At 40.5% G+C, this 27982-nt stretch overlaps 1 protein-coding gene across 1 annotated transcript in view; it reads left to right on the top strand.

Moving 5' to 3' along the window:
• The window catches only part of TMEFF1 (transmembrane protein with EGF like and two follistatin like domains 1), a 66051-nt gene extending 38126 nt beyond the window's left edge, over positions 1 to 27925 (top strand). Inside the window, exons 6-10 of the mRNA XM_084899759.1 lie at positions 5973 to 6121; positions 8124 to 8189; positions 17119 to 17242; positions 22203 to 22361; positions 26810 to 27925. Coding sequence (XP_084755885.1) covers positions 5973 to 6121; positions 8124 to 8189; positions 17119 to 17242; positions 22203 to 22361; positions 26810 to 26894 — 583 coding nt within the window. The 3' untranslated portion in view covers positions 26895 to 27925. The remainder of the gene's footprint in view (positions 1 to 5972; positions 6122 to 8123; positions 8190 to 17118; positions 17243 to 22202; positions 22362 to 26809) is intronic.
• The last annotated feature ends 57 nt before the right edge of the window (positions 27926 to 27982 follow it).

Raw genomic sequence — 27982 nt, 5'->3', positions numbered from 1 at the left:
CAAAGAAGTAAATTTTCTACCATGATCTGCTCGTCTATTCTTATTTCCTCCTAATCAAAGATAACTATAATTTCCATCATTGAACATTGCCTTACTCTGGATGCATGGAACAGTAGATTTTTAAAACTATTTACATTTAATAAATTCCTAGGTGGCCCATTAGATTGTAATGGAAAAATAGCCCTAACAGGTTTGGCTCAGTGGATAGAGTGTTGGCCTGCGGACTGAAAGGTCCCAGGCTCGATTCCTGTCAAGGGCATGTACCTTGGTTGTGGGCGTGTTCCCAGTCAGGGGTGTGCAGGAGGCAGCTAATCCATGTTTCTCTTTCATTGATATTTCTAACTCTATCCTTCTCCCTTCCTCTCTGTAAAAAAAAAAAAAAAAAAAAAAAAAAAAAAAAAAAAAAAAAAAAAATCAATAAAATATATTAAAAAAAAGAACAAGAACTGTATGCTGCTCTTTTCCTTCTGATAATAGGAAATAAACACTACCAAACTTTACTTTATACAAAGGTAAGTTGGATGTTAGCAAAGGCAGTCTCCTTTGTCTAGAAATAGTTGCCTGAGCTCTCCATAGCTGCAGGAAAGGTTTCCTTTGAGAGGTTTGTTTTTAAAATGCAAAATACCCCTCCTCTTGTTCTGTCTTCCAAATGCTGTTCCCCTTGATACTACTTTGCATCTGTTATTTCTTTTGTCTGGAGTCCCATCCCCGTTTTTTTGTACTTGTTTCCATTCTTCCTTCTAGACATGGATGAGATGTGACTTGGGTCAGAAGTCAGCACCTCTTCTTGGAAGCCTCTCTTGCTCTGACCCCAGGCCCTGTGAGTTCCAGGTGGCTTTATTCAGTGCTCTTCCTCGGGCTGGAGAAACCACCTCTGGGTAGCACTTACTGTACTGCTGGGAACACTAGCAGATTGTGGGCTCCCTGAGGACAGGGGCTTTGCCTTGCTGATTTCTCTATTGGATGAATTTGCCTTGAGGTTGTATCATAGGGGTCCTCCGTAGGTCTAGGGGCCCTCCACAGGTTTTTAGTGAACACGTGACAGTTCACAGTAAGGCTTCATTACTCACTTAGAGCTGCACACAGGGTCATTGGGAGGATTTACTAAAACATGTGAAGAAGACTAGTATTGTGCTGAGCCTGTCAGAGGGTTCGTTAGGTATTTGTTAAGACTGAATAACTTCACATGAATTATTTTAAGCCATTGTTTTCTCACCTGCTAAAATAAACTTACCCTGTCGAGAAGGAATGGCACCTTCTATGTAGAGTAAGGATAAAGGGAGGGGAAGGGTAGATATTTCTCAATAATAATAATAATAATAATACCTTTCAGATGTGCATCGTATTTGATGACTTCAAAGGACTTTCCCCAGAAGCTTATTTGATTCTTTCACCAGTGTTATGAGGTATTATCCCTGTTTTAGAGGCGAGGAGTTGTGACTTGCCAAAAATCACAGAGCTAACTCATGGAAGTCATTGAAGCATTTCTTTATGTACGCCTTTGTGAAATTCGCCATGTTAGGATTTCAAAACTTGAAGAGACCTTACACCAACAGGTCCATTTTTCCAGCCTCCCTGTTGTCTGTGGTAGGGGCAGTCACTGCAACCTGTTTCTAATTTAATCTCCCAGAGATTTTATGCACGTATAAGCAAATATGTGCGTCTTCTCTTTCTTTCCTTTTTTTTTTTTCAAGCTAATGACAGTACACTATACATACTGGTCTACGCCTTATTTAAAACCTCTGTTATAAAATCCACATTGCATAAAGACGTGTTTAAAATACACAAGTTAAAGAATACTACCCCTATTAACACCTTGAGTACAGAATAGAACATTGCCGGATTACCAGCGCCAAGCATTAACCCAGCCATGGAAAAGCGAGGGTCGTATGGTCACTTGCACATGAAGGCTTGCTGAAGGTTCATGGAACAGCCTTTGGGTCAGAGCTGGCTTTCCACTTCCCGAGAGTTTACAAGATTCCCTTCCTAGGAAGCCGGTGGGCAGGACCATGAGTGAGTCATGGGAACATAAGGCTCTTTGTAGTTGATACACCTGCCAGGATTCCAGCGTCACCAGGAATGGGTGACTGGCAGAAACGCCATCAGGGAGTGGGCTGTTGTGTGTTTTCTCCTTCTGATCTCACCATGGCCGACTTCCAGCTCTCGGGTGCGCTCATTTGGTTCATGGAGGGGAGTCTGGAAACTTCATCACCGCACGGTCAAGACAAGTTAAATACAGATCGGACTCTGGACCAGGGTTACCTGGGCACTCTGTCCTCCAGCTATAAAGAGGACCCAGTGGCTTAGGTATTTTGGTAATGGCAGCCAGCCACACGACTGTCTACAGAGCTACAGAGGGCAAGTACTTCAGTGTGGACTGGTTGCCCTGTCCATTGTGTATGTAGGTGTCTTCTCAGGGTCTTCCATTAATGAGTGTCTTTTCCAACAACAATCAGTTCTCCAATTCTGTACCAACTGCATGTCCTATCATTCATTTCATTTCCGTTCTGACACTCTCCACGTGGAGTTAGCACAGACCCTGCAGGTGAAGGGCTCAGACCCACGAGACTGGCTCCATGTTAGACACTAGTCACAAAGGACGTCTCTTGCACTTCTGCCCAGCATTCTATTAATTCGGAGGCCTCCCCTACATTTGATAATTTGAAAAAATGACTCAAATGATTATCAGAACTCGAGAAAGAGCTATGAGTCATCTCCTTAGCCTACAAGAGACTCTGCTCTCACAGAAAAGAGAAGTTTAGGAGCTCTGAGCTAGGAACAGGGGCGAAAACCAAGTATATTTTTTGTTATACCACAAGTATCATCCTATAAATTTCTTTATATCACCCCAATATAGGATACTCTGTGTGTATTTGTTTGTTTGTTTGTGTGGTTTTTTTTTTATATATAACTTTTGCTTTGAACTTGGTTTTACTCTCATTTTAGTATATCCTTCTGTAGCTTCTTGAGAATAGGTACAAGATATTTGAAAATGTTTTTCAGCTCCAGCTAATACTGTAACTCAGCAAATGCATGGGTCTAGCTGAGAGGTCACTTTCCCTCAGGATTGTGAAGGCGTTGCTCTCTTGCCTTCTAGCACCCAGTGTTGCTGTTGAAGACAGAAGCCATTCCGATTCCTGACCCTTTGTATTTGATTTGCTTTCTCTCTCAGACCATCTTCTTTTGGTCTCCAATGTCAAGAAATGTCACAACGTTATGCCCTCTCCTAGAAACTTAGAGACTTCGGACTTGTGAAATCGTCCAGTTTACTCTTTGATGATTTTCTTGCCTCTCTTTTCTATTTCTGGTGCGTCTGTTATTTGCATGTTGGACATCCTAGATTAGTCCTTTCTCTCTTCTCTCCTATTTCCTACTTAAAAATACTTTTGCTGTGCTTACTGAGAGGTTTCTTCAGCTTTATCTTCCAGTACTTTGTTGAGCTTTTTGTTTTTGCTATCATTTTTAATTTCCCAAAGCTCATTTTTGTTCTCATGGTGCACCTTTTGTATAACATCCTATTCTTGCTTTATGATTACAGTATCTTTTGTATTCTATGTGCTGTAAGGATGAGATTTCCTCTTATTCATTTTTATTCAATGAGTTATAACCTGTACTTTGTTTAAGGTTATATGGCTTTATAAAATAAAGTAGGGAGTGTTTTTTCTAGTCTCTGGATGGCTTTGCGTAATAATAGAATTATCTCTTCCTTGAATGTTTGGCATTAATGTGTTCATGGATTTTCTTTTTGAAAACACCTGGATTTGATGCTGTCTTTAAGGGATTTTTCTAAAAAACACAACAACAACTGACTTACTTTCTTTAATGATTATAGTATCATTCAGCTTCTATTTCTTTTTTGGTAAAATTTGATAGTTATTTAAAAAAATTTATTAATTTTTTACAGAGAGGGAGAGGGATAGAGAGTTAGAAACATCGATCAGCTGCCTCCTGCACACCACCTACTGGGGATGTGCCCACAACCAAGGTACATGCCCTTGACTGGAATTGAACTTGGGACCCTCCACAGGCTGACACTCTATTCATTGAGCCACACCGGTTAGGGTGATAGTTAATATTTTTAAAGTTATTAATTTCACTTGTTTTCAAACTTGCTAACACAGTCATTTATAATAACTTAATATTTTAGTCATAATTCCCACTGAGTCTGTCATCTTTTTTATTCCTAATACTTTTTTTTACTTATTTCCCCCCCGTCCCCATCCTGCTTTGTCAGTTTGAAAGTCTTTTCAAAGGACCAACTTTTAGCTGTATTGATCTTCTTCATTTTGTAACTTTATTTTATATTTATGCTAAGATATATATCTATAGTTTTATATCTATACTTGTATATTCATAACTATATCAACTATATTTTCCCCGTTTTTATTTTCATTGGATTTATTTCATTACTAATTTTCTAACTTCTTAAATGTATTTAATTTTTAGCCATTTTTAAAGAATTTTTGAGGAAACTCTATACTGTTCTCCACAGTGGCTGCACCAGTCTGCTTTCCCACCAGCACTGCACGAGGGTTCCTTTTTCCCCACATTTTTAAATAACCTCAAGACATCTGAGACGGGATTATGCTCTACTTTTTGTCCTCAACCCCTTAAAAGTAGATTTTTGTTTGTATATTCTAGATAATGGTTATTCGTTTTGTAATTGGGCTGTATATTTTTTTGTTTGTTCTCTTTATAGGACATTCTTCATTTCAAAGTTAAATTTACTGGTCTCTTATTGGTCTAGGTCTTCTGTAACGTTGCCTTTCAAATATAGGTCAAATAATTTACCAGGGATAAGGAAAATTTCAAGCAAAGGAGAAAAAAAAGAGCATAATCCCTTCTCATATGTCCATCACTCAGCTTCAAAAAGTCCAGTTTTGTCTCATCTATTTTTACCTCCCCACATTTTGTGGGGGAAGTAGTTTAAAGAAAATCCCAGCATCATGTCTTTCACCCGTAGATATTTTAGTTTTACTGATGTCTGCTTGATATATGAGTATAGAGAGAGGCATATTAAGACCTGCTATGGTGGATTTGGCTATTTCTCATTGTGGTTTTATCAATTTTTGCTTTATAGATCTTGAGGTTATTTAAAAATGTTTAGAATTATATCTTCCAGAGGAATGAAATTTTTTATTATTATGGAGGGACCATCTTCCTTTCTCATAACCCCTTTTGCTCTGTAGTCTGCTCTCTGTAGCAGACATCAACATGTTGTTTTAAGTCCCTGACTGGATTAAGCAAAGTGAATCCTCAGCTAATAACTTCTTTCAGGCAAGAATTTAGCGATAATCTCATCCTAAAATTAATATTCTAGTGGTTTCTCTAGAATTTTCATATCTAGATACAATAAGCAGGAGATGTCAGATGTCATCAACATCTATTGGAAAGCAAGATGGTATCCTAGAAAGGACAGAATTATGACTTAAACGTCATGTCCAACTAATTATCAGATCTGTGTCCAGATTCTTCCTCCAAGTCTTAGCTTACTGATCTGTAAATAAGAAGTAATAGTAGTATACCTTCCTCACCCAATCACTAAGACAGTTTTTAAAAATAATAGATATAGCCCTGGTCGTGTGGCTCAGTTGGTTGAAGGTCGTCCCATGCACCAAAAGGTAGCTGGTTTGATTCCCAGTCAGAGCTCATGCACAGGTTGTTGGCTTGATCCCCAGTAGGCGGCGTGCAGGAGCCAATCGATGCTTGTCTCTCACATCCATGCTTTTCTCTCTCCCTCTCCTTTCCTCTCTCTCTAAAAATCAATAAACATATTTTAAAGGAAAGAAAATAAACATCTATCTTAAGAAATAAATAATAGATATAAAACATAAAATGGAAGTCCTCAAAATCTGTACATTTACCTATATAACTTAGTGTCCACTGAACACCAGAGTTTCTCTTCTTTGAGGTTGCAGCCTTGTGAAATACATTTGTTGTAAAACGCAGGTAATTTCTGTCTTTTCCCGCAGGTGTGTATGTAATATAGACTGCAGCGGGTACAGCTTTAACCCCGTGTGCGCTTCTGACGGGAGCTCCTATAACAATCCTTGTTTTGTTCGAGAAGCGTCTTGTATAAAGCAAGAGCAAATCGACATAAGGCATCTCGGTCATTGCACAGGTAAAATTCATTCCACTTAGCCATAGTCTTTTCTTTAGTTTGTATGTCTTTTATGTATACACCTTGATAGTGTTCCACATTTTTACATGAGGACTTCATGCTTTATTTTCTTTTTTTATACTTTTAAATTTCTTTATTGCATTTCTATTTTAGATTTTTTTTCTCTCACTTATTTGTATCTTCCGAGTTCACAAACTATGCTTTTTGGTTATTTAGTTACGAAGCTGACTTTAACGTGGATTTCTAGGTATGTTCATAGCTCTTAAAGGATGTCTTAAGTTTATAATGATTAGAGCTGTTTAAGAATTAATCAACTTGTTAGTTTCTTAATTAGAGTAAAACTGTAAATGTTGCCACCTTTTCTTCATCTTTTTTCTCTAGAGCAGTGTTTCCCAAAGTGTTGTACGCATACCCCCAGGGGTACTGGAAGAGTTTGGTAGGGGTACGCGTTGCACCGTGCTTAGCTGCGCCTAATTCTACGTTCTCATGAGTACGAGGGGTACTCAACGTTACGAAAATTATAGAAGGGGTACACATATGTCAAAAGTTTGGGAAACACTGCTCTAGAGCGTAATAGTTTACTTTGTTTCCACATCCTCTCTGTAGTTTTTGGCCCTGCATATTATGTACTATTAAAACTTACGGTGTGAAGTTATAGAATGTAAGGAAAAATGATTATCTTCAGTAAAAATTCTTCTTGCTCTTCTTGCTTTTTTGTCATAGTTTAGAAGCCATAATCCCAACTAAGAATGAGTTTTTGTTTTCTATCCCTACTAGAGTTACTCAGGCACAGATGTTTTCAAACCTTCTTTCCTCAGTAAGATGCATGCGGGCTAGGATAATGTACAATATTATTTCCTGGTAACACACGAGGGCCAGGCACATGCTCACGGACTAGCACTGTACATTGTTCTTGCTTATTAGGTCTAGCCACCCTCCCATACCTCCTCCCTTTTTTGCACTTATTAAAGGGATATGTTTTTAACTGATCTAAGGGGGGAAAATTGTAAGCCAAAATTTGGTACTTTATATTGGTAACAAATTATTTGTGTAATACTGCACAACTATGTGCCATACTTCTGGTCTAAGCTACCAAATAATACCCAAGAAACTCATCTGAGGATTTCCAGGGGGGCATGGTAGAGGAAACCATTTGCTGATCGGTAGGTAGATAGTCCACTTAGCTTTGGTCTCAAGGAAGCAGTTTGGTTTGTCTTTCGTTTTTGGGGTGGCATTTAGAGTCTAGGTTGAAAGAAGAGCTTGAGAGAAAAAAATCTTTTTTTTTTTTTCCCCCTCAGAAAAACTGGAGAGCATGGTTGATGATACTACCTGGAATTTCAAATTCAGATGGTTGGCCAAGCTTAAGAATTTTGTTAAATGAAATTCATGCAGATTTAGAATCCTTTGGAGGAGTTGGCCCTTCACTTTTATTTCGGTCCCCTGTATAATGTTTCCATCCACACCCAACTCCATCTTCCCTTTCCTCCCCCACTGTGTACAGGAAGCTGCAGCTTGTGCTTCCCAGCGGGTACTTCATTTACAGCCTTCCCAGTCTAAATGCAGTGCACTGTCCGGGGTCATTTTTATAGTAAAATTGTCTGAGAACAAGCTGAGATTCTATATTTATCTTAATCTGGTACGTCTCCAGGGAAACTGTGGTAGAAGGTAAATCTTGAATCCATTGTCCCTTGGAGGTAGGATTAATTCTTTTTCTTCAGTGTGTGCATTATTTCAGTTTGCCCGAGGAAGACTTTTTTAAGGCGAAAACATTTGAGGTGCAGTCTAAATGAAATCAGTCTGTTTGTCTGCAGAGCGTGTGAACATCTGGGAGGCCCGAGGCCTGAGGCAGAAATGCCACAATAGATCAAGAGAATGGAGGGGAATGTGAGCACGATAGTGAACAGACTTGGGAAGGACCCAGGGCATTTGTAATATTTGGGATTTACCTGATGTGACTTACACATCATATGTATCTTAATTTGAAAACGGTTTTCTCTTATAGACACAGACGACACTAGTTTGTTGGGAAAGAAAGACGATGGACTACCTTATCGACCAGATGTGAAAGGTACTGAATCATGACTTTTAAAATTTTGGCCAACTATTGAAATGTGGTCACTAGCTGTCCTTAGTAATTCTATGTCTATTATAATGACCTTTCCAACATGGCTCTCCGTTACGCAATATACATTCTGCAGTGATTGGCTATATAATAAAAGCCTAAGCAACCATTATGGTGGAATGACCAGAACGACTGGTTGCTATGATGCACACTGACCATCAGGGGGCATATGCTCACGTAGAAGCTGGGCTCATGGCTGGCAAGCGCAGCGGCAGTGACAGGAGCTTTTCCTGCCTCTGTGACAGTGCTAAGGAACTGCAAGCCGAGTGGTAAGGAGCAGTGAGCAGGAAGGCAGTAAGGAGTGAGGGGTCCCAGACTCTGAGAGGGCGCAGGTTGGACCTCCCCTGCTACCCCGTGCAAGAATTTCATGCACTGGGCCTCTAGTTAGTTATAATATTAAATAAAATAGTTAAAGCATTTCTCAATGTACAGAATACTTTCACATATTTTTTTTTTTTAAATTTTTATTATGATAATTATGGACTTGCAATTCTAGGAAATTATATGGAAAGATCCCTCATATTTGCTTTTTATATCCTCTTTTACTTCTGTAGAACCTACTATTAACACTTGCCCTCTGTGCACAGGTCTTTCAGCCTTGTTCCCTCTGCCTGGAACTCTTCTTTGCCTGTTATTCATCATTTTGGGCTCAGCTTAAAAGTCATTTCCTTTTGGGAAGTATTCCTTCACCCTTAAATCTAGATTAGGTGCCTGTCTCATATAGTCCTCTACCCAAGCACATAACCTACTCTAATTATAGTTGCCTTTTTACTCATCTGTATCTCCCTCTAGGCTATGAGTCCAGTGAGGACAGGAGGCTGTATCTATCATGTTTGTGTTCCTGATGTTTAGTAGAGTGTCTGTTCCATACTTGTCAAAGAATGGGTGCAGCTCAAAGCAGCTGTAGGATTTATCTGCACAAAGTCTTACATGCAGTAAAGTTCTGAGCAGAGGCTGGGTTCAGGTCCCTTGACCTCACGTGCAATGCTCTTTTACTTCTCATTTCCATATCCATTATTTCATTTTGATTCTCACAACTACTCTTGGGAAAGGACCAATAGGAACATCGAAGCTGAATGAGGTTATAGCCAGAGAACCAAAGGAAGCAGCTGGAAAAATCATAAGACAGTTCTCAGCAAGAAAGAGCTTTTAAGTTGAGCTCCTGGAGGAGAGTGATCATGAAATGGAGCGTTTCAATGTCCAGCATGCAGGCTGAATTGGTGCTTTTCTTGACCTCTTGAAAAACCGTCGGTAACAACGGAAATTGCAGTGTTAGAAGCTTCGTTATAGATGTTGAAGGCACCAAGGATATGAGGGTCGAGCGTGAGGTGTGTGGGAGATGGGTATGTGGCGTTTTAAAAACTTGATTATAGAAAATACCAAACATATGAAAACAGAATAATATAATGTACCCAATACTCCTCTTCAACAGGTGATCAGCATTGTCATTCTTGTTTTGACTTTATAATCCCATTCACTTGATTTGTCATTATTCTTATTTTACTATTGTTTTTTTTTTTTTTAGGTATAATTTACATGCACTGAGATACACAAATGTTAGCTATCAATTTTGACAAATGGATACACCCCATGTACACTGTACTTTGTCACAATCTATAATTCCATCTACCCAGGAAGTTCCTTTGAGGCGTATGACATTTTAATGAGGCCATTTTTTATCAAAAGATATTTTCATACAGTCTAAAATTGAACCACAATACCTTTTTATTACCAAGACATTTTTGCTTCTTTCCTGAGCTATACCTCACCTTACCCTCACCCTACCTAGGACCTCTTTCTCTCAGTCGTCTCCTTGCCTGCTGACCAGCAGAACCAGAGAAATATTCCATTGCTTGGTGACTGTTGTTTGTATATTCTCATACAGCTCTTTTGATATTGCCTTTTAAAAATGGTTTTGGCCCTCCCAGAATGGCTCAGTCAGTGGTTGAGTGTCAACCTAGGAACCAAGAGGTCGTGGTTCGATTCCCAGTCAGGGCACATGTCCACGTTGGGGGCTCAATCCCTAGTAGGGGCTGTGCAAGAGGCAGCTGATCGATGAAGTTTCTCTCTCATTGATGTTTCTATGTCTCTATCCCTCTCTCTCCCTTCCCCTCTCTCTTTTTCTAAAAACCAATGGTCTTGAAAAATTTTGCCTCATCTAAAGATGAGACTGAGCCAGTTGCTAAAATCACCTTGAAGGAAGTCTGAGGGTGTGCGTTGTGGAGCGTGGTGAAGAGTCATGATGAGGATGGTTAGAAGGATGTGTAGGTGGACGGCACAGACCCCTAAAGAGGAAGGTTGTTGGGAGAGAGGATGGAATGCTGATCTGGAGGTGAGCGTAGCGGGAGGTGGGAGGAAAGGTGTTTTGGAAAGTAATGTGATCTTGGTAGGTCAGGGAGGCGAAAGAGATATTTTCTAAGGCAATGAGAAGGTGGATGCATTTACTCACATTAGAAAAGGTGTTTCACCGGACAGAGTGGGAAAGCTAGGACAGGAAGAGCCAAGGTTGGTGTGAAAAATAGTAGATTTAGAAATGAAAGAGTAGTGGCAGGTGTTGGAAGGTGGGTAGGCATTTTTACCTAGGTAGAAAATTCTTTGACGGGGTCCAGGAAGGCTGGGGTTAGGGAAGGATATGCAGAGAGACATGTTATTGATGAAGCTTGAGGTGCTAGGTAGTATAGGGGAAGAAAGAAAGGGCATGGTGTAGCTTTTAATGGGGGATTTGTAGAAATAAGGAGCCCCAGACTTACGGATATGGTATTGGTGTAGTTGTGGCTTTAGCAGTGGACCTTCAAAATGCATGCCTTGGTTGTTGGTACCACTCCCTGTGCTTTGTTTGGATGGTTCGTTGATGGGCCAGGATGGATCGCCAGTGGGACGGACATGCCTTTGCAGATACGCCATGTGGCGCTGGGCTTTCTGACCTCACGGTCCCTTAGAACCAGACTCTCCTTTGTGTCTGAAAACACTGCTTGCTGGCGCAGGATTTGTTTCTGGGTGGGAGGAGCCGCCGGGTGACCAAGTAACACTTTGTGTGGCGCAGACACACCAAACATTGTCCAGGCACCAGCGGCCGCAGCTGTGATTCCTGGAGCCTGCCTGTCACCACTTGCCTGAGGACATTGTTTACACAGGACCAGTCTGTGCCCAGCTCTTGCTGTGCGAGGCTCTGCTTCTGCCCCTGCTTTCTGGCATCGTGACAGCCTTTTTAATTTTTTCCCTTTTGGAGTTATTAATGTACTTGGCCTAGAGAGCAGGTGCTTGGCCATGCTGCATTCGTCCACTCCCTGCACCCCTCCCAGGGTAGCTTGCTGGCATAGTAGTGTTACGGTAAAGCGCTTGTGCTCACGGGTCAGGTTCGGTTCGCACCTACAGGCTGTGTGGCCTGATTTCTCGGCACCTCAATCATCGCATCTATAACGTGCTATTAATATCTGCCCAGGATTTCTCCTGAGTGTTAAATGCCACACCACTGAATTTATTATTGATGTTAATATGGGAATTGTTGATACCTTTGCTTTCTAGTTCCTTGTCGGTAGCCTGGCTGTGCTCAGAGGTCCTCCTATCTATAGCATGTTCATTGATTCATGAGGAACCTCCGTAGGGCACTCACCATTCAGCAATTGTCAATTGAACACCCTACTATGGGCCAAGTGCTTTCACATGTTTGTGTTATTATTGAATCCTCATTACATCATGTTGTCCTCATGTTGTAGATGAAAAAGCTGGAACTGTGAGATTTTGTGGCTTGTGTGGAATGACAGAGCAAGGACTCTCTGACCCTAAACCCTGGCATTCTTTACCTTCTATCACAGCTATTCCAGAATTCTATTCTGCTCCCCTTGCTTTCTTTCTTAATTTCCTTCCAAATAGGTAATCTACCATCAGCTATCATCTTGGCAAAATTTATTCTCTAGCCTTGGTCTTTCTTAAAAAATTTTTAATCTAATCTTCACCCAAGAATATATTTTTATTGATTTGAGAGAGAGAGAGAAAGGGAAGGGTGGGGAGAGAGAGAGGAGAGAGAGGAAGAGAGAGGGAGAGAGAGAACACATTGGTTACTTCCTGCACACACCCCGATGGGGATCGAACCCACAACCTGGGCATTGCCCTGACCAGGAATCAAACCCACCATCTTTTGGTGTACAGGATGATGTTCCAACCAACTGAGCCACCCTGGCCAGGGCTGGGCACCACTCTTATAGATGGTTGTATCAAACTATCTAAAGGATTAGACTGGGGAAGTTTGACCTTAAGAAAAATAATTGGTGGGCAATGAGTTAGTGGGTGAATAGACATGGGGGAAATCTACAGAAAGTTCAAGGAAGAGAGATTCTATGTAACATAAGAAAATTTGGTAATATTGAAATTAACTGTATCAAGTTGTGTTTCTAACCTCTGGGAGTATGCAGAAAGAAAACAGGCTTTCAGGGTTATTAACTAAAGGGATTCCTTCATCGGACCAGAGAACCTCCAGGGACCATTCCAGATCTGAGTTGTTTAGCTCATTTTCTTTCCAAAGCAACTTCAAGCCATATCTGTTTTTCCGCGTCTCTAATATCTATTCCGACTGCTAAACTCTAGCTTAGCTTTTTCATTGTCACAAGTTTGGATTCTGTAGTGACTTCCTAATTGGTCTTCCTAGTTCTCTTTCCCCTTTATCTTCCAGGCTGGTATCCAATTATTTTTTCCTCAGAGCTTTTTGAGTGTTTACATACTATTAAGTTCACTTGTTTAAAATGTGCAGTTCATTGTGTTCTTGTTATATTTACAGAGTTGTACAAGCATCAACATAATCTAATTTTAGAACATTTTCATTACTCTCCCAGGAAAACAACTCACACCCATTAGCAGTTACTCTCCATCCCCCTTAACCACCAGCCCTCTTGGTTAATTTTTTCTGTAAAACACAGCTTTCATTGTGTTATTCTTCATACAATCAAGAAAACATTTCTCACGGAGTTCATTTCCCCCCATAATTTGTCTTTACCTTATTTTTCCAACTTTCCTTTATACCCTTCCCCAGTCTGAATATACAGATCTTTGTAGGTTCATCTATTACTTGTTCATGAGAATTGTGTCCTACCTTCCTTTTGCTTTCCACCATTCCTCTATACGTCCACTCCTGGACTGACTCCTGGATCAAGGTCTCCAGCTCTCCTAGTCTTCCCCCCTCCCTGTCTTGGCAAGAGTCACTAATGATGTATCACTTTCATATCTAAGTACCAATGCTCTTTCAGTTACTGAGCCACACTTCTCTTCCTTCTTCCCTTGTATTTTCAGCTTTTTGTTTGTTAATCCTCACTCAAGAGTATTTTTCCACTGATTTGTTGAGAGTGGAAGGGAGAGAGAGAAACATTGATGTGAGAGAGAGTCATCAATTGGTTGCCTCCTGCACACACCTTGACCAGGGTCCAGGATTGAGCTGCAATTGATGTTTGTGCCCTTGACTGGAATTAAACCCAGGACCCTTCAGTCCACAGGCCAATGCTCTATTCACTGAGCAAAACCGGCTGGGGTTTGTTCAGCTTTTTGTGTGTATATGTTGATTTCCTAAATTGATTATAAACTTTTTCAGGACTGGGACCATGTATACTTTCAATAAATAACTTGTGTAGAATAGCTGAGCATATGGCTGTGCACAGAAATAGTATGTAAATAGAATGGAATGAATATCATTGGTACTAAGCATAATGCCGAATTTGGATTCTGTGACAGCCACAGACATCAAAGTTTTATTAGACACGTTCATGTTTTATACAGCTTCCTTTTGTCTAGAGCTTAACGCCACATTCTTTGATTAATTCATTCAGTAAATGCTGTTGGGGCCATACTTTGTCTATTAATTCCTCAAAATACTGTTTTTAAATTAGTTAACTTTTTCTCATTGCTTTCATGTAGCTGAATCCTGCTAGCTTTCAGCTCCACATTATTCTTGAAATTTTCTGTTGTTTATAGGACTTTCTTATGGTAGATTAGCACATTATCACAGTCTCATTAGACTATCCAGTCCTATTGTTACACACCTTATAGGAATTTATTATTATCATAGGCTGGTGCATAACCTCAGTCTCTATGGTCCCATTACATACTTCCTTGTGTGTGATACCAGGAAGGTACCGTGTTCTGAGAGGTGCGAGGTGATAGGTGCTATGGGAGACAGTGCTTTTCCCCTTCCGCCACTTATGGCTTGAGTTCAAATGTAGAATAGCACTTTTAGTTTTAAACCAGGCCAAGAAAAGTACGACCTTCCAAGTGTTAAGAGTTATACAGAAATGAGTAACACAAATGTCTGGGTTCTCAAAGGCTCTCACAGTCTCATGGTAGCAATTGATTGAAAACCCCCAAATATACAACAATATCATGTGTGTTGTAGTAGACAAGTGGGTGCTCAGGATTTCAGCAGCGCACAAAAGGGCTTGATTTCTTTTGTCACAGCAGAATGACCATTTGGGAGCTGGAGGAGACCTTGTGAGCCCTTTGAGGACCGGATGTGTCTTAATTATTTTTTTTATCTCCCGCTAGAGGCCCGGTGCATGAAATTCATGCATAGGGGAGAAAGGGGGAGGGGTTGGAGTGTCCCTCAGCCCAGCCTGCACGCTCTCCAATCTGGGACCCTTCAGGGGATGTCTGACTGCCAGGATTGGGCCTAAACTGGCAGTCAGACATCCCTCTCACAATATAGGACCACTGGCTCCTAACCACTCACTTGTCTGCCTAATGCCCCCAATTTCCTTTCCCTGCTGGCCTGGTTGCCCTCAATGGCCCTCCCCTGCTGGCCTAGTTGCCCCCAACTGCCCTCCCTTGCTAGCCTGATCACCTCTAACCCCCTGCCAGCCTGATAGCCCCTAACTTCCTCTGCCTTGGCCTCCAACACTATGGTTTTGTCCGTAAGGACATTGGATGTCCGGAAGATGGCCAGTCGACCTGGTCTAATTAGCATATTACCCTTTTATTAGTATAGATTTTGATCTTCAGAAAAATCTACATTTTTAGTTCTCAGTTTTTTCTGCAGTTGGCATCTCTATTCCCACTTCTCTCTTGCTCTTCTCTCTCTCTCTCTCTCTCTCTCTCTCTCTCTCTCTCTCTCTCTCTCACTCACGCACGTGCCGGCACACACACACACACAGCCTTCTATTTTACTCCTTTTTGTTTCCATTAACATTCTTCAAATTTTATTAGCACCTTTATTTGTATTTGGGGGAGATAAGCCTTTGCTGTTACATGGGTGCTAGCTGGTTGTTTTAGAGTCTTGTACGCAGTAATTACCTCATGTAGTCCTTGAAACCACATGATGTATAGGCCCTATTATGATTCTGATTTTGCAGTTATGCAATGTCAAGCTTAGAGAGAACAGAATGCTCAAGGTCACACAGCTAATAATACACAGAATCTGTAAGCTGGAACTGTCAAAAGAAACGGCAGGAAATAGGAAATTGACAGGCCTGTACACATTGGGGAACTCTGGGTCCATAGAGCTGAGGATTAATGTGCCAAAAAAAAAAGTACAAAAATCCATTTTAAAATGTGTGGCTTTGTGAATGAGTATGTGTATGTAAATATGAGAGAGAGAGAGAGAGAGAGAGAGAGAGAGAGAGAGAGAGAGAGAGAGAGAGAGATTGAGATTCTGCTAAGTAAAATAAGCCAGTCCGAGAAAGATAAATATCACATAATCTTACTCATATATGGGATATAATGATCAACGTAAACTGATGAACAAAAATAGATCCAGAGATCTATTTAGGGGAGGTCAACCAAAGAATTTGTATGCATGCATATTAGCATAACCAATGGACAGAGACACTGGGGACTGGGGTGGTGGGGGCTTGCCCTCAGGGATGGGAATGGTGGGTGGGGGGAGTGGTGGTGGATCTATGGGGGGGTGCGGGGGCGGGGAGGAGACATGTAAAACTTTAGATAAAAATACCCCCAAAAATACTCCCCATGATGTAGCAGATCACTGAAAATTAAAGGTGTCGTTTCCTGGTTAAAAAAGAGAGAGGGATGGATAGAGAGTATGAAGGAATGAATATGATTGATTTTGAAGACTGGTTCCCTATGTCTTCATCTATCCTGCTTCTTTCCATTTTCCTTCCTGACCCTTTTCCCATTTCTGACAGTGGAATTACTCAGCAAACTTCCATTTTCTTCACTTCAGCTCAGTTTAGTTCAAATCAGTATATCTACATCTGAATGGCTGTTCATCAGCATGTTTATAACAGTTTTCTAAGGATAGGGAGATCTCAGGTGATTAAATATCTTTTGTCCCCTGTATTATTTGAAATTTTTATATTAACATATAATAAACATGCTGTATAAAAAGAATAGCAAAACTATTTTCATTTGGAAGAAAATCAGTATGCTTGTTAGTGTTTATTCCAAAAATAAACATTTTACCTTAAAATTTCAGAATCCCATAACTTTCTGCCATTCCAGTGTTCCTTGGCCCCAATTTCATAGCCCCTTGGTAAAGGATCAGAATACGTTGATTCTCCAAAAGCCAGTGGTATATGCAGCATTTCTCTGTCACAGAGATGAGCTTTTTCATAGAAGTCACATTTATGCCTTTAACAAAGATGTTTAGTTGTGTGTTGTTATTTTTGTTGTTGTTTTTTGGCAGATTGTTTTTAACCAACAGGAGCTCATAGTGGTCACATCCTGTAAATACTTCCAAATGCTTTGAGTCTAAACAGTCCACCTGCTGTGCTTCTGGCATTGTCTGACCTTGATTCTGATCCATCCCGCTACTTGATAAATTTCCTTTCCAAATTACCCAGCAAGGGGTGAATTTACTTATTGTCTCAGAACCCTTGAAAAGTCCATATTTCTCAATTTGCTTTTCATTATTTATTGACCTGGTTTATGCTCTTTTAAGATGCTAGTGATCAAAGAGAGGATGTTTATATTGGAAACCACATGCCTTGCCCTGAAAACCTCAATGGTTACTGCATCCATGGAAAGTGTGAATTCATCTATGCTACTCAGAAGGCTTCTTGTAGGTAAGTCGGTCCCTCCAGGTCAGAGATGAGACACTTTTTTCCCGTTGGTGGTCACTGTTCTATATAAGGCAATGAAATGTGGATGAGCTATTACCAAAAAATACTGTTTACTTGCAGTGGAGGTATTTGAAAAAGCGTCATTTCAAAAAAAAGTTGGCAGATAATATGCAAAAACAGTATTGCATTAGGATTTTGAGATCTAATCTTTTGAATATAATGTTATATATCTTCATATAAAAATAAGTGTGCCTTACTTCAACACTCTTTGGTTGTTAGGCAATCTGCCATAAGGTGGTTGAGGGACTGAGGAAAGTGTGAAGAACAGAGAACATGTAGCTCAGAATGTGTGCTAAAATAGACGTCTAAAAATAAGGGGACGAGGATGTAGAACCAGGTGTGATGGGAGAGAGGGAAACGGAAACGGTGCAAACCTGTCTGCTTCCAGAGAGATTATGTGACTTGTTCACAGTTAGCAGCAGGTTACAAATAGAGTTGGGACAAAATGAGAGCTCTGGTTTTCTGATATTCAACCTGCGGTAGCGCTTTGTGCTGCTCTGTCTGCCAATAGCACTTCTTAATGCTGCGGCCTGGAGCTCATCCCCTCCCTCAGGTTGGTCCCGTTCCGTAGACGCGGGGAGATGGGCTGTTCTGCTCACTCCTGCCTCCCGAAGTTCCACCAGAATCCCTTTTTTTTTTCTTTTCTTTGTAAAAACATTGAAACATGGGGAAATAGTCTGCTTTTCTTCTGTTCTGTCAGTCTCCAAGCCAGTGACACTTTTTTAAAAAATTTATTTTATTGTTTTTTACAGAGAGGAAGGGAGAGAGATAGAGAGCTAGAAACGTTGATGAGAGAGAAACATCCACCAGCTGCCTCTTGCACACCCCCTTCTAGGGATGTGCCCGCAACCAATGTACATGCCCTTGACTGAAATCGAACCTGGGAACCTTCAGTCCGCAGACCAATGCTCTACCACTGAGCCAAACCGATTTCGGCCAGTGACTCTTTCTAAGAAGTCAAAGAGGCCACTTGAAATCAGGTCTCTTGGCTTCTGTACTCCTCTAGCTCCTTTCTTCGGACTCTTTTTTTAAAAAAAAAATATATATATATTTTATTGATTTTTTGCAGAGAGGAAGAGAGAGGGATAGAGAGAAACATCGATCAGCTGCCTCTTGCACACCCCCTACTGGGGATGTGCCCACAACCAAGGTACATGCCCTTGACCGGAATCAAACCTGGGATCCTTCAGTCCGCAGGCTGACGCTCTATCCACTGAGCCAAACCGGTTTCGGCTCTCTGGACTCTTTCATTTTCCTCCTCTCCTCCTGCTTTCAAAAACAAAACAGAACAAGCAAACAAAACCTTACTGTCATATTATGCTTATCACCTTCTAAAACAACCATTTCATTTACTTATTATGTGTATTGACCCTCCCTTCCCCAGCTGGAGGGTAACCAGGCCAGGGATCTTTATTTCTTTTACTCATTGATGTTTCCCCAATGCCCGCTGCAGTACCTGCTACATGTCAGGTGCTCAGTAAACGTGTTAGTTGAATGAATCAGCACCTGAGGCCATGGGAGTGAATGGGATTACTGTGGAGGGCTTGTGGGGTGAAAGAATGGAGGGCAGCGTAGCCCGGATCTGCCTTTAATGAATAGAGGACGAAAAAGTAATCACCCAGAAGGTAATACTCAAGGTGTTTTGAGAGCATAACTCAACGTGAGTTGCAGGAAAATGGTATCCAAGGGAGGATGGCCTGAACAATAAATGGCCTATACATTCTTTTTTTATATTCTGATTTTAATCTTTGGATTAAGCTTAACTGTCAAGCGTGCTGCATATCTGGGACGGTGTTATAGCTCCCTGTGGAACTTTTTATTTTACTGAGCTTTGACTTCTGGCCATTAGCTTACCATGAAAGATTATTTAAAAACTCCTAAGGGACTTGCTCATATTATTGAATTTATTGCAGCTGCATCGCTGAGGATTGGTGTCCTCTGTCCCAGAGGGTTGCCCCTCTCTTAATGAGGACCGGCGAGATAAAGTTCCCTTGAATTTAGTAACAATAGCAACTGTGGTTCTTTTGAACAGCTGCTTTGATTTTATTTTGTGGAGGTTGTATTCTGTGTCAGTGATGTTACCACTCTCTTTTGTTTCATTTTTTGGGGGACAAGTCAATGGTTTTTTAGTGTATTTGCAGAGTGTTGCAATCCGCACAATGAATTTCGGAACATTTCATCACCCCGGGAGGAAACTCCATACCCGTTAGCTATTACTCCCAAGTTTCCCATCCTCCTCAACCGAAGGCAGCCAACTAATCTGTTTGTCTTTCTAGACTGACCTAGTCTGGACATTCCATTTAAGTGGACTCATATGATATGTAGTTTTCTGTGACTGGCTTCTTCCACTTGGCATCGTGTTTTTAAGGTTCATCCATGTTGTAGCATGTGTCAGTACTTGTTCCTTTTTATGGCTGAATGAATTCCATTGAATGGATAACACCACATTTTTTAATCCACTTACTGATAGATGAATATTTGGATGGTTTCCACTTTTTGGCTATTATGAATAATGCTGCCCTGAGTAATTGTTTGCAGGTTTTGTATGGATATATACCTAATTTCACTCAGGTAAATGCAGAGTGAAATTGCTGGGCCAAATGGTAACTCTGTTTATAACTTTTTGAGGAAATTTTAGACCATTTTCAAAAGGGGCTGTACTATTTTACATTTTCATTAGTATCCTCGCCAACATTTGTTAGTATCTGATTTTCTTTCTTTCTTTCTTTCTTTCTTTCTTTTTTTTTTTTTAAATATATTTTTATTGATTTTGTACTGAGAGGAAGGGAGAGAGATAGAGAGTTAGAAACATCGATGAGAGAGAGTCATCGATCAGCTGCCTCTTGCACACCCCCTACTGGGGATATGCCCGGAACCAAGGTACATGCCCTTGACCAGAATCAAACCCAGGACCCTTCAGTCCCCAAGCCGATGCTCTATCCATTGAGCCAAACCAGTCTCGGCTAGTATCTGATTTTCTTTATCCTGGCCATTCTAATGATATGAAGAGGTATCTTAATGTAGTTTTGACTTATATTTCTCTGAACGAAGGTGGATGGTGTTGCTATCTTTTTATGTGTTTATTTGCCATTTGTACTTCTTATTTGAAGAAATGTCTGTTCAGATCTTTTGCCCCTTTTTGCAATTTTTTGTTAAGGAGTTGTTATAGCTTTTTATATATTCTAGATGTAAGTCTCTTATCAGATATATAATTTGCAAAAATTTTCTCCCATCCTGCGGGCTATCTTTTCACTTTCTTGATAGTGTCTTTATGTACAGAAGATTTTAATTTTCATGTAGTTCAATTTAACATTTTTGTTGTTGATGCTTGTGTTGTTGGTGTCATATCTAAGAAATCATTGCCTAATCTAAAGATATGAAGATTTACTTTTCTTCCCCCCCCCCCCGACTGTTATAGTTTTAGCTCTTAGTTTTAGATTTATGATCCATTTTGAGTTAAGTTTTGTGTATGTTGTGAAGAAGAGGTCCAGCTTCATTTATTTGTATGTGTTCGTCCAGTTGTCCCAGCATCATTTGTTGAACAGACTTGTTCTGTCCCCACTGAATTGTCTTAGCACTGTGTCAGGCATCAGTTGACCATAAATGTATGGGTGCATTTCTGGGCCCTCAGTTCTACCCTATAGTCTATATATCTACCTTACTATGCCCCCTCTACCCCCTCTTTTTTTTGTCTGCTAGGAAGCTTAGAGCCCAATGTGACACCTGCTGACAGGAACCTCAGGGTTGGGATTGGTGGACTCACATCACCCCTGTTTCATCCCTGTCCCCAGGTTTCTTTGCTGTTGTTATAAATGCTTCGTTTGAAAAGCTTTTTATTTTTTGTAATGAAGTGTGAGACATGAATAAATACACTGTCTATGCACTCCAGATGTTTTATTAATCATTTCCAACTGAAGGCTGCCTAATTCATGCATTTTACTTCTGTCAGCTAACATTGTAAATTTTCTGTTAACTATCTTTAAAAAAAAATATTTTATTGATTTTTTTACAGAGAAGAAGGGAGAGATATAGAGAGTTAGAAACATCGATGAGAGAGTAACATCAACCAGCTGCCTCTTGCACATCCCCTACCGGGGATGTGCCCACAACCAAGGTACATGCCCTTGACCAGAATTGAACCCGGGACCTTTCAGTCCGCAGACCGACGCTCTACCACTGAGCCAAACTGGTTTCGGCTCTGTTAACTATCTTAAATGTTTCCTCCTGTCATATTATTATCATCATGGTAGTGTTGCCTTTTTATTTACTTTTAATTGTAATTAGATAATTTCTAAGATCAGCAACTACTCAACTGCTTATCTTCATTTCTATTATTAATAACTTATCTCCTGCCTGCATCTTAAGTGATGATAGTTTGTACACTGAAAAGTGTCTCAACTATAATTTGGTGCTATGTTCAAAGAACTGTAAACGTTTATACCTATTTATTCAATAATCCCATTTCTACGTATCTAGCCTAAGGAATAACACTAATATACAACAGTGTACATTCAACCAAGATGTTCACCATACCTAATTTATAGTTGTGAAAAATGGAAAATAACTGATATGTCTTAGAATAAGAAGTAGATAAGTTAGCTCTGTTATAGTCACTGAATGAAATGTTATTTACCTATTTTTGAGTGAAGATAGTAAAGACTAGCAACTTTAAAAATTAATGTGATATAATGAACCGGAGGGGGGTAAAAGCTCCATGTAAAATAGATATATTAAAAAGAGTGTAAGAAAATCCACAAATGGCTTTTATTTTTTTAGGTGGTGGGAGGGTGCCTGATTTTCTCTGCCTGTTAAAATAGATCATTTTTGTACCTTTTAGTTTTAAAACCTAAAATTGTTGAAATTTGTAATTCTCATAGAAATTCCTTCCCTCCTGCCTTTTCAGATGCGAATCTGGTTACACTGGACAGCACTGTGAAAAGACGGACTTTAGTATTCTCTACGTAGTGCCAAGCAGGCAAAAGCTCACTCACGTTCTCATCGCAGCCATTATCGGAGCTGTGCAGATCGCCATTATAGTAGCTATTGTCATGTGCATAACAAGGTAGGTGGTGACCTAAGAGATAACAGCTTAAGATTAGAGGTGGGTAGCTGTCAAATTAAAGGAGAGCCTTGAAGCTCACTGTAAATGGTATAGGGGCTTTTAAGTCCACCAGTCTATTAGGAAAAAATCCTAGGGTCCCATTTGGGTCTGACCTCTCCCTGTCTTGCCTCTTTAGAAGATGGGCAGAAACTCATTCTCAGGGTCTTGGGTCTGTCTGAGCTGCAGGTAGAGGGAGCATGAGGATATTCATTGGCACAAAGGAATTTAGGGATCTTAGAACCGTCTGTTGGTTCTGAGCACTGCATTTGGCGACAATGACGGTAACAGCAGCCTCTTTGGAGTGGTCTGCACACGCACAGAAAAGCCATGCCGACAGTATTCAAGCCCTGCTGACCCGCAAGGTGTTTTATGTCCTAAGAATATACTTTATTTGTAGTAAATATAACAAGAAAGGAAGAAACCAGAAGTTAAAGAAAACTGCTTTGCTTCTTATATCATTACTAGAAGCCCGATGCACGAAGATTTGTGCAAGAATGGGCTTTCCTTCCCCTGGCTACCGGCACTGCCTTCGCTCTGGCCGGAGCCACCTTTCCACTCCAGCTCTGAGCTGCCTTTCTGCCTTCCCATGCTGCCCAGAGGCCCTGAGCGGCTGGGGTGGTGCAGAACGCCTGCATCATCGCCATGGCGATGACGCAAGCATCCCGCCCCGCCCCCAGCCGCTCGGTGCCTGCGTATACAAATTATTCCACCATCTTTGTTGGGTTAATTTGCATACTCCTGATTGGCTGGTGGGTGTCGTGAAGGTATGGTCAATTAGCATGTTACTCTTTTATTAGGTAGATCTTAACACTAATTCATTTTCTGGAATACAGTCATGGCTACTAAACTTTAAAATTCTAAGTGCAACTAAAATCATTGGAACGTATCATAACTAAGCCGCACATGAAAGGACTACTTGGACTGCATTAGCACAAAATGGGTGTTTCCCACGCTGAGCTGAAATATCTAAGTCAGAACTGACCTGGACATGAGAAAAGTCAAAGCAAATCAGGTTCATATTGTCTGTATGTTTCCCAGTCTCGAGCCTTGTCTTGCTTGCCTCTTCCTTACCTCCTTTAAGGTTTGGTTCAGAAGTTTCACAAACATCATCCGTATACTTTTCTGCCTTATTCTGGGCAGAGGAGTGGAGCATATCAAGTACAGAGATTGGCAGGCCAGAGAGGATTTATGACTCCACCCAAGGTCTGGATGGCAGCCAGACCTTCAGTAGTCTCAGCCATCTGGAGCTGGAATGATAAATCTAGAAATGATAATAAAAAAAGTGTTTTCTGAGTAATAGATATTTTTCATGAAATTCAGGCACTAAAGTCAGTGGATTTTATTCTGTAGAACAGATGACCTGCCCTTTGGCAAGACGACTGAGGATAAAATTGGGCAGTAGATGAAAGTAGGGACATAATGATATAAAAAGTAATGACTGCAGAGAGAGAAGATAGGAAGGAAAAAACACATACACACAAAAACACAGGCAACAGCAGGCCTGCCTGTGGCCAACTAAAATAGGCTCTCAGCGGTTACGCATTTGTCTGTGGTCACCCGAAGTAGTAAGTGGAAGGGCCTGGACTGGATGGAGTGCTGCCCATTCCTCTTCCCAATGAACCATCTTGGGAATCATATTTGCTAATGTGAACTTCATGGGAGCAAGGTTCCAATTCATTTTCAGGGTTTTGAAAGGGGTGGAGGTGGGATTGGTATAAAACTTTTTTTTTTTCCCCCCAGAGCATTACTTTGATTGTCATCTGCAAAATTCAGTGGGAGAGAAATATGAGGTCAGGGGTGACTATTTAGGACATTATATTCGAGTAAAGGACTAATGGAGTAGTAAATGATTTGGAAGGTGAGAGAAATAATTAAGGTGGAGGTAAGGGCAGATTTTGAAGCTCAGTGACAGTGCCATCTTGAAGAAGATCAAAGGATGTCAGAGTCGGCGGGAAGCAACTTTAGTTCAACCACTTCGTTCTGGAGAAACGAGGAAACTGCAGCCCTGGGAGGGGAAGCATCTTACCCAAGATCAGAAAGGACATTAAACCCGCGGACAAATCCTAGTCCAGCCTTTTATCCAGCGCTACGTGCCTGTTCTCCGTGTGCTGTAATCCTCAGCTACTATATTAAATTATCTGGCTTGTAGTTTTCAAGTTAATATCCTCCAATTTATACCACAGACCCATTTGCTGCCCTCACAGTATATTTTTAACTGTATTACCGTATCTTTACCACCCACGGGCCTCCATGACCAAAGGGTCATCTCGTTGACTTATTATAAGTCTGTCCTTGAGGCCTCTCTTTTTATTGTGGTATTTTCTCTCCTAGAATGTCTCGCTCTCTTGGATTTAGAATATTATAATTGTAACTAGAAGCCCTGTGCATGAAATTCATGCACAGGTAAGGTCCCTAGGCCTTGCCGGTGATGAGGGCCAATCAGGTTCCCTGCCTCCCCACCTTCCTGCCTCCTCCTCCCCTTGCTCCCTTAGCACCCAGCTGCTGCTGGTTGCCCACCATGTTCCCAGCCACGCCCTGGTGGTCAGCGCACGCACGTCATAGTGAGTGATCAAACTCTTGGTCAAACTCCTGAGGGAATACTTTGCACATTAGCCTTTTATATATATATATAGATTACTTGGATTTGTCTCCTTTGAATTTTTAGGGACTGCCTCTCCCTCACAGTCCATTATGGAGCAGCTGTTCACTTATCCCATGCTGGCTGTTACATGCCAGGAATCTTCCTTTAAAAGGATGTTCCGGCTGACTCCACTCATCAGGACTGCATGAGTAACATTGTTTTCTTTTATGCTTGGAATCCATTTTCTTGTTTTTTGACTCATAGAATGGCTGACTGGCAAGGACCTTGGACATCATCCTAGACAAAACCCCTTAATTTATAGATGAAAAAGCCATGGCCTCAGGGAATTGGAACATTTCCAGATCATAGTGAATTAGTGACAATTAAAAGAGGTGTCGCTTGACTTCTCAACCAGTTTCCCCATTTAGGAAATAGAGATGATTCCAGCAGTATCTCAAAGTGTTTTTAATGAAGATTCGTGAGATAACATTTGTGAAAAACAATATATGAATTGGATTGTTACCACCAAGGCTTTTAAAACAAGGCAATGCATTGCTCTTTGAAAGTGACTAAAAATATGGAAATTTTGGATTACTCATTATGCAAGACTTTCTTTCCATTCGATTATGAATTACTTAACATTTTTTTTTTGTATCTTCATCCAAGGACATGTTTTTTTAATTGGAGAGAGAGAGAGTGAGAATGAGAGAAAGGGAGGAGGGAGGGAAAGAAGGAGGGAGGGAGGGAGGGAGAGAAGAGAGAAGAGAGAAGAGAGAAGAGAAGAGAAGAGAAGAGAAGAGAAGAGAAGAGAAGAGAAGAGATTGCTTGCCTCCCATATGTGCCCTGACCGGGAATCAATCTGTAACCTGGGTGTGTGCCCTGACGAGGCATCAAACCTGCAACCTTTTGGTGTACAGGATAATGCTCCAACTAACTGAGCCACCCAGCCAGGGCTAGGTAATAAACTCCTTGCTGGCAGAGGTTTTAGAAGTTAGTCCAACTCTTAAAATTTTATGTATAGGCAAAGAAGGTTGCACGGCTATTTTTTAGCAGAGCTCAAGCTCAACATTACTCATCCCAGTCCCTGGATCCCACATTGTGTAGCACTGTGCTTTGTGCAGACACAATAAGAGCTCCTATGTTTGCATTCTTTGGACAGGAACGATCACAGTTACAGCACAGTGAGATTTATACCACAGCGAGGAACACGTGCGGTAAAATGAGAGCGGAGTCCAGGAATTCCCCTTACCCACAGCATGGCTGTACTTTATTGGGTTCTGTGGTTTGCCCAAGCAGGGCAGTGGAATGTCTTGTAGTCATTGCCTAAAATCTCTAGGCATTTCCTATGTATTCCTATGGGGGGGTTAAATAAGTATATTTCTTCCTGATTTCTCCCTTCATCTAAGGGGTGTCATTTCTCCTGTCATCTTGGGGGTGTCAATGTTCAGGGAAAATAGAATTACTTTCAGGGAAAATATATGTTATCAGTTTCTGGCGGGGTGGGGGTGGGGTTGATATTCAGGCCAGAGGAAGGGCGGGTTCCTCTTGGGGATGCAAGTCAGCAATAGACACCCTGGAAATGAATTGTGCACATGTCCAGACCTGCAACGTATATCTAACCCTCCACCTCCCCACTTTATTGGGAAGATAGCAGTCCAACACATTGGGTCCTCACTTTGTCTTGTACCAACTAGCGTCCTGCTTCCCTTTCGTGGGAGGGCATGCGATACATTTTTATGTGTGAAATGTGCTTTACTTTGGAAACATTTGAGTATCCTAAACAAAAATAATATTTTTCTTTTTTTTTTTCTTTTTTTTTACTCGACAGAAAATGCCCTAAAAACAATAGAGGACGACGACAGAAGCAAAACCTAGGTCATTTTACTTCAGATACGTCATCCAGGATGGTTTAAATGATGGCTTTTATATGTACACTGACCATGTGATGTACATTTATTATGTCTTTTTTTAAAGAATGGAAATATTTATTTCAGAGGCCTTATTTTTGGACATTTTTAGTGTAGTACAGTTGGCTCGTATTTAGAATATTCAGCTACAACAGTTTTGGACTGTTTAGTAGTCTTTGTTTTATGTTTTTAAATACAGAAATTGATTTCATAAATTTGTACCACATGGTAATTCTAAGACTTGTTCTTTACCCATGGGATGTAATATTTTTGCAAAGGTGGACCACTTCACAAATGGTTGTAAAGTCGTACCCACTCCTTCCACAATGACCACAGCAAATGACTAAGCATGAGCTAAAGGTAAAGATGTTTACAGATTACTTTTCTTACAAAACAAATTTTAGAAGACACTGTGTTTAAATAGACATTTACATGTTTGGGGATTTAGTAACAGTTTTTTCTAGACACTGCCTATCGCATGAACTGTAAAGCCGTGTGTGTTTAGGTGTAAAATATTTATAAGATGTATGGACTGGAATTTGATGATTCCTTTCTTTGAAAAAATAATTCTGGTAACTCAAAAAACTATCTGGGAGCAGTGATGGGACAGATCACTGGGATGTAGATGTAGACATTGTGAAAACAGTCTGTTTAACAAACAGACTGGAATAAAGCCTACCCTCTCAGTTAAACGACTTTAATACACATTAACTTTTAAAGAAAAAGATTTGCTTTAACATAAATAATTGTATCAGTGTTTGTGAATAAAATGCAAAAAATGATTAATGATTGGTGCTCTTCAAGTGAGCTTAAAAATTACCTACGACCTCTATCCAAATTTGTCCCGTAGAAATAGCTATAATAATATAGATTGTTGGTGTTCAAGATCTGAAGTGCGAGTAGAATGTATTCAGCTGTTTAATGTGTAGTTTTAGAAATTCAGAAGTATGCATGTAGAATTTAAGATGTTCAAAATGGAATATTAATTTTAATATTTGATTTGGAAAAGCATGTCATAATATAGTGTTTTCACTATATGGCTTTCGTTGTGGTGTGTTTATTTATTAGATTCTTTGATATGTCAGTGAAATGAA

This window comes from Pipistrellus hanaki, assembly GCF_964339955.1.
Source record: "Pipistrellus hanaki genome assembly, chromosome: 11".
NCBI lineage: Eukaryota > Metazoa > Chordata > Mammalia > Chiroptera > Vespertilionidae > Pipistrellus > Pipistrellus hanaki.
The sequence above is the reverse complement of the archived record's forward strand: the minus strand, read 5'-3'. Positions and strand labels throughout refer to the sequence as shown.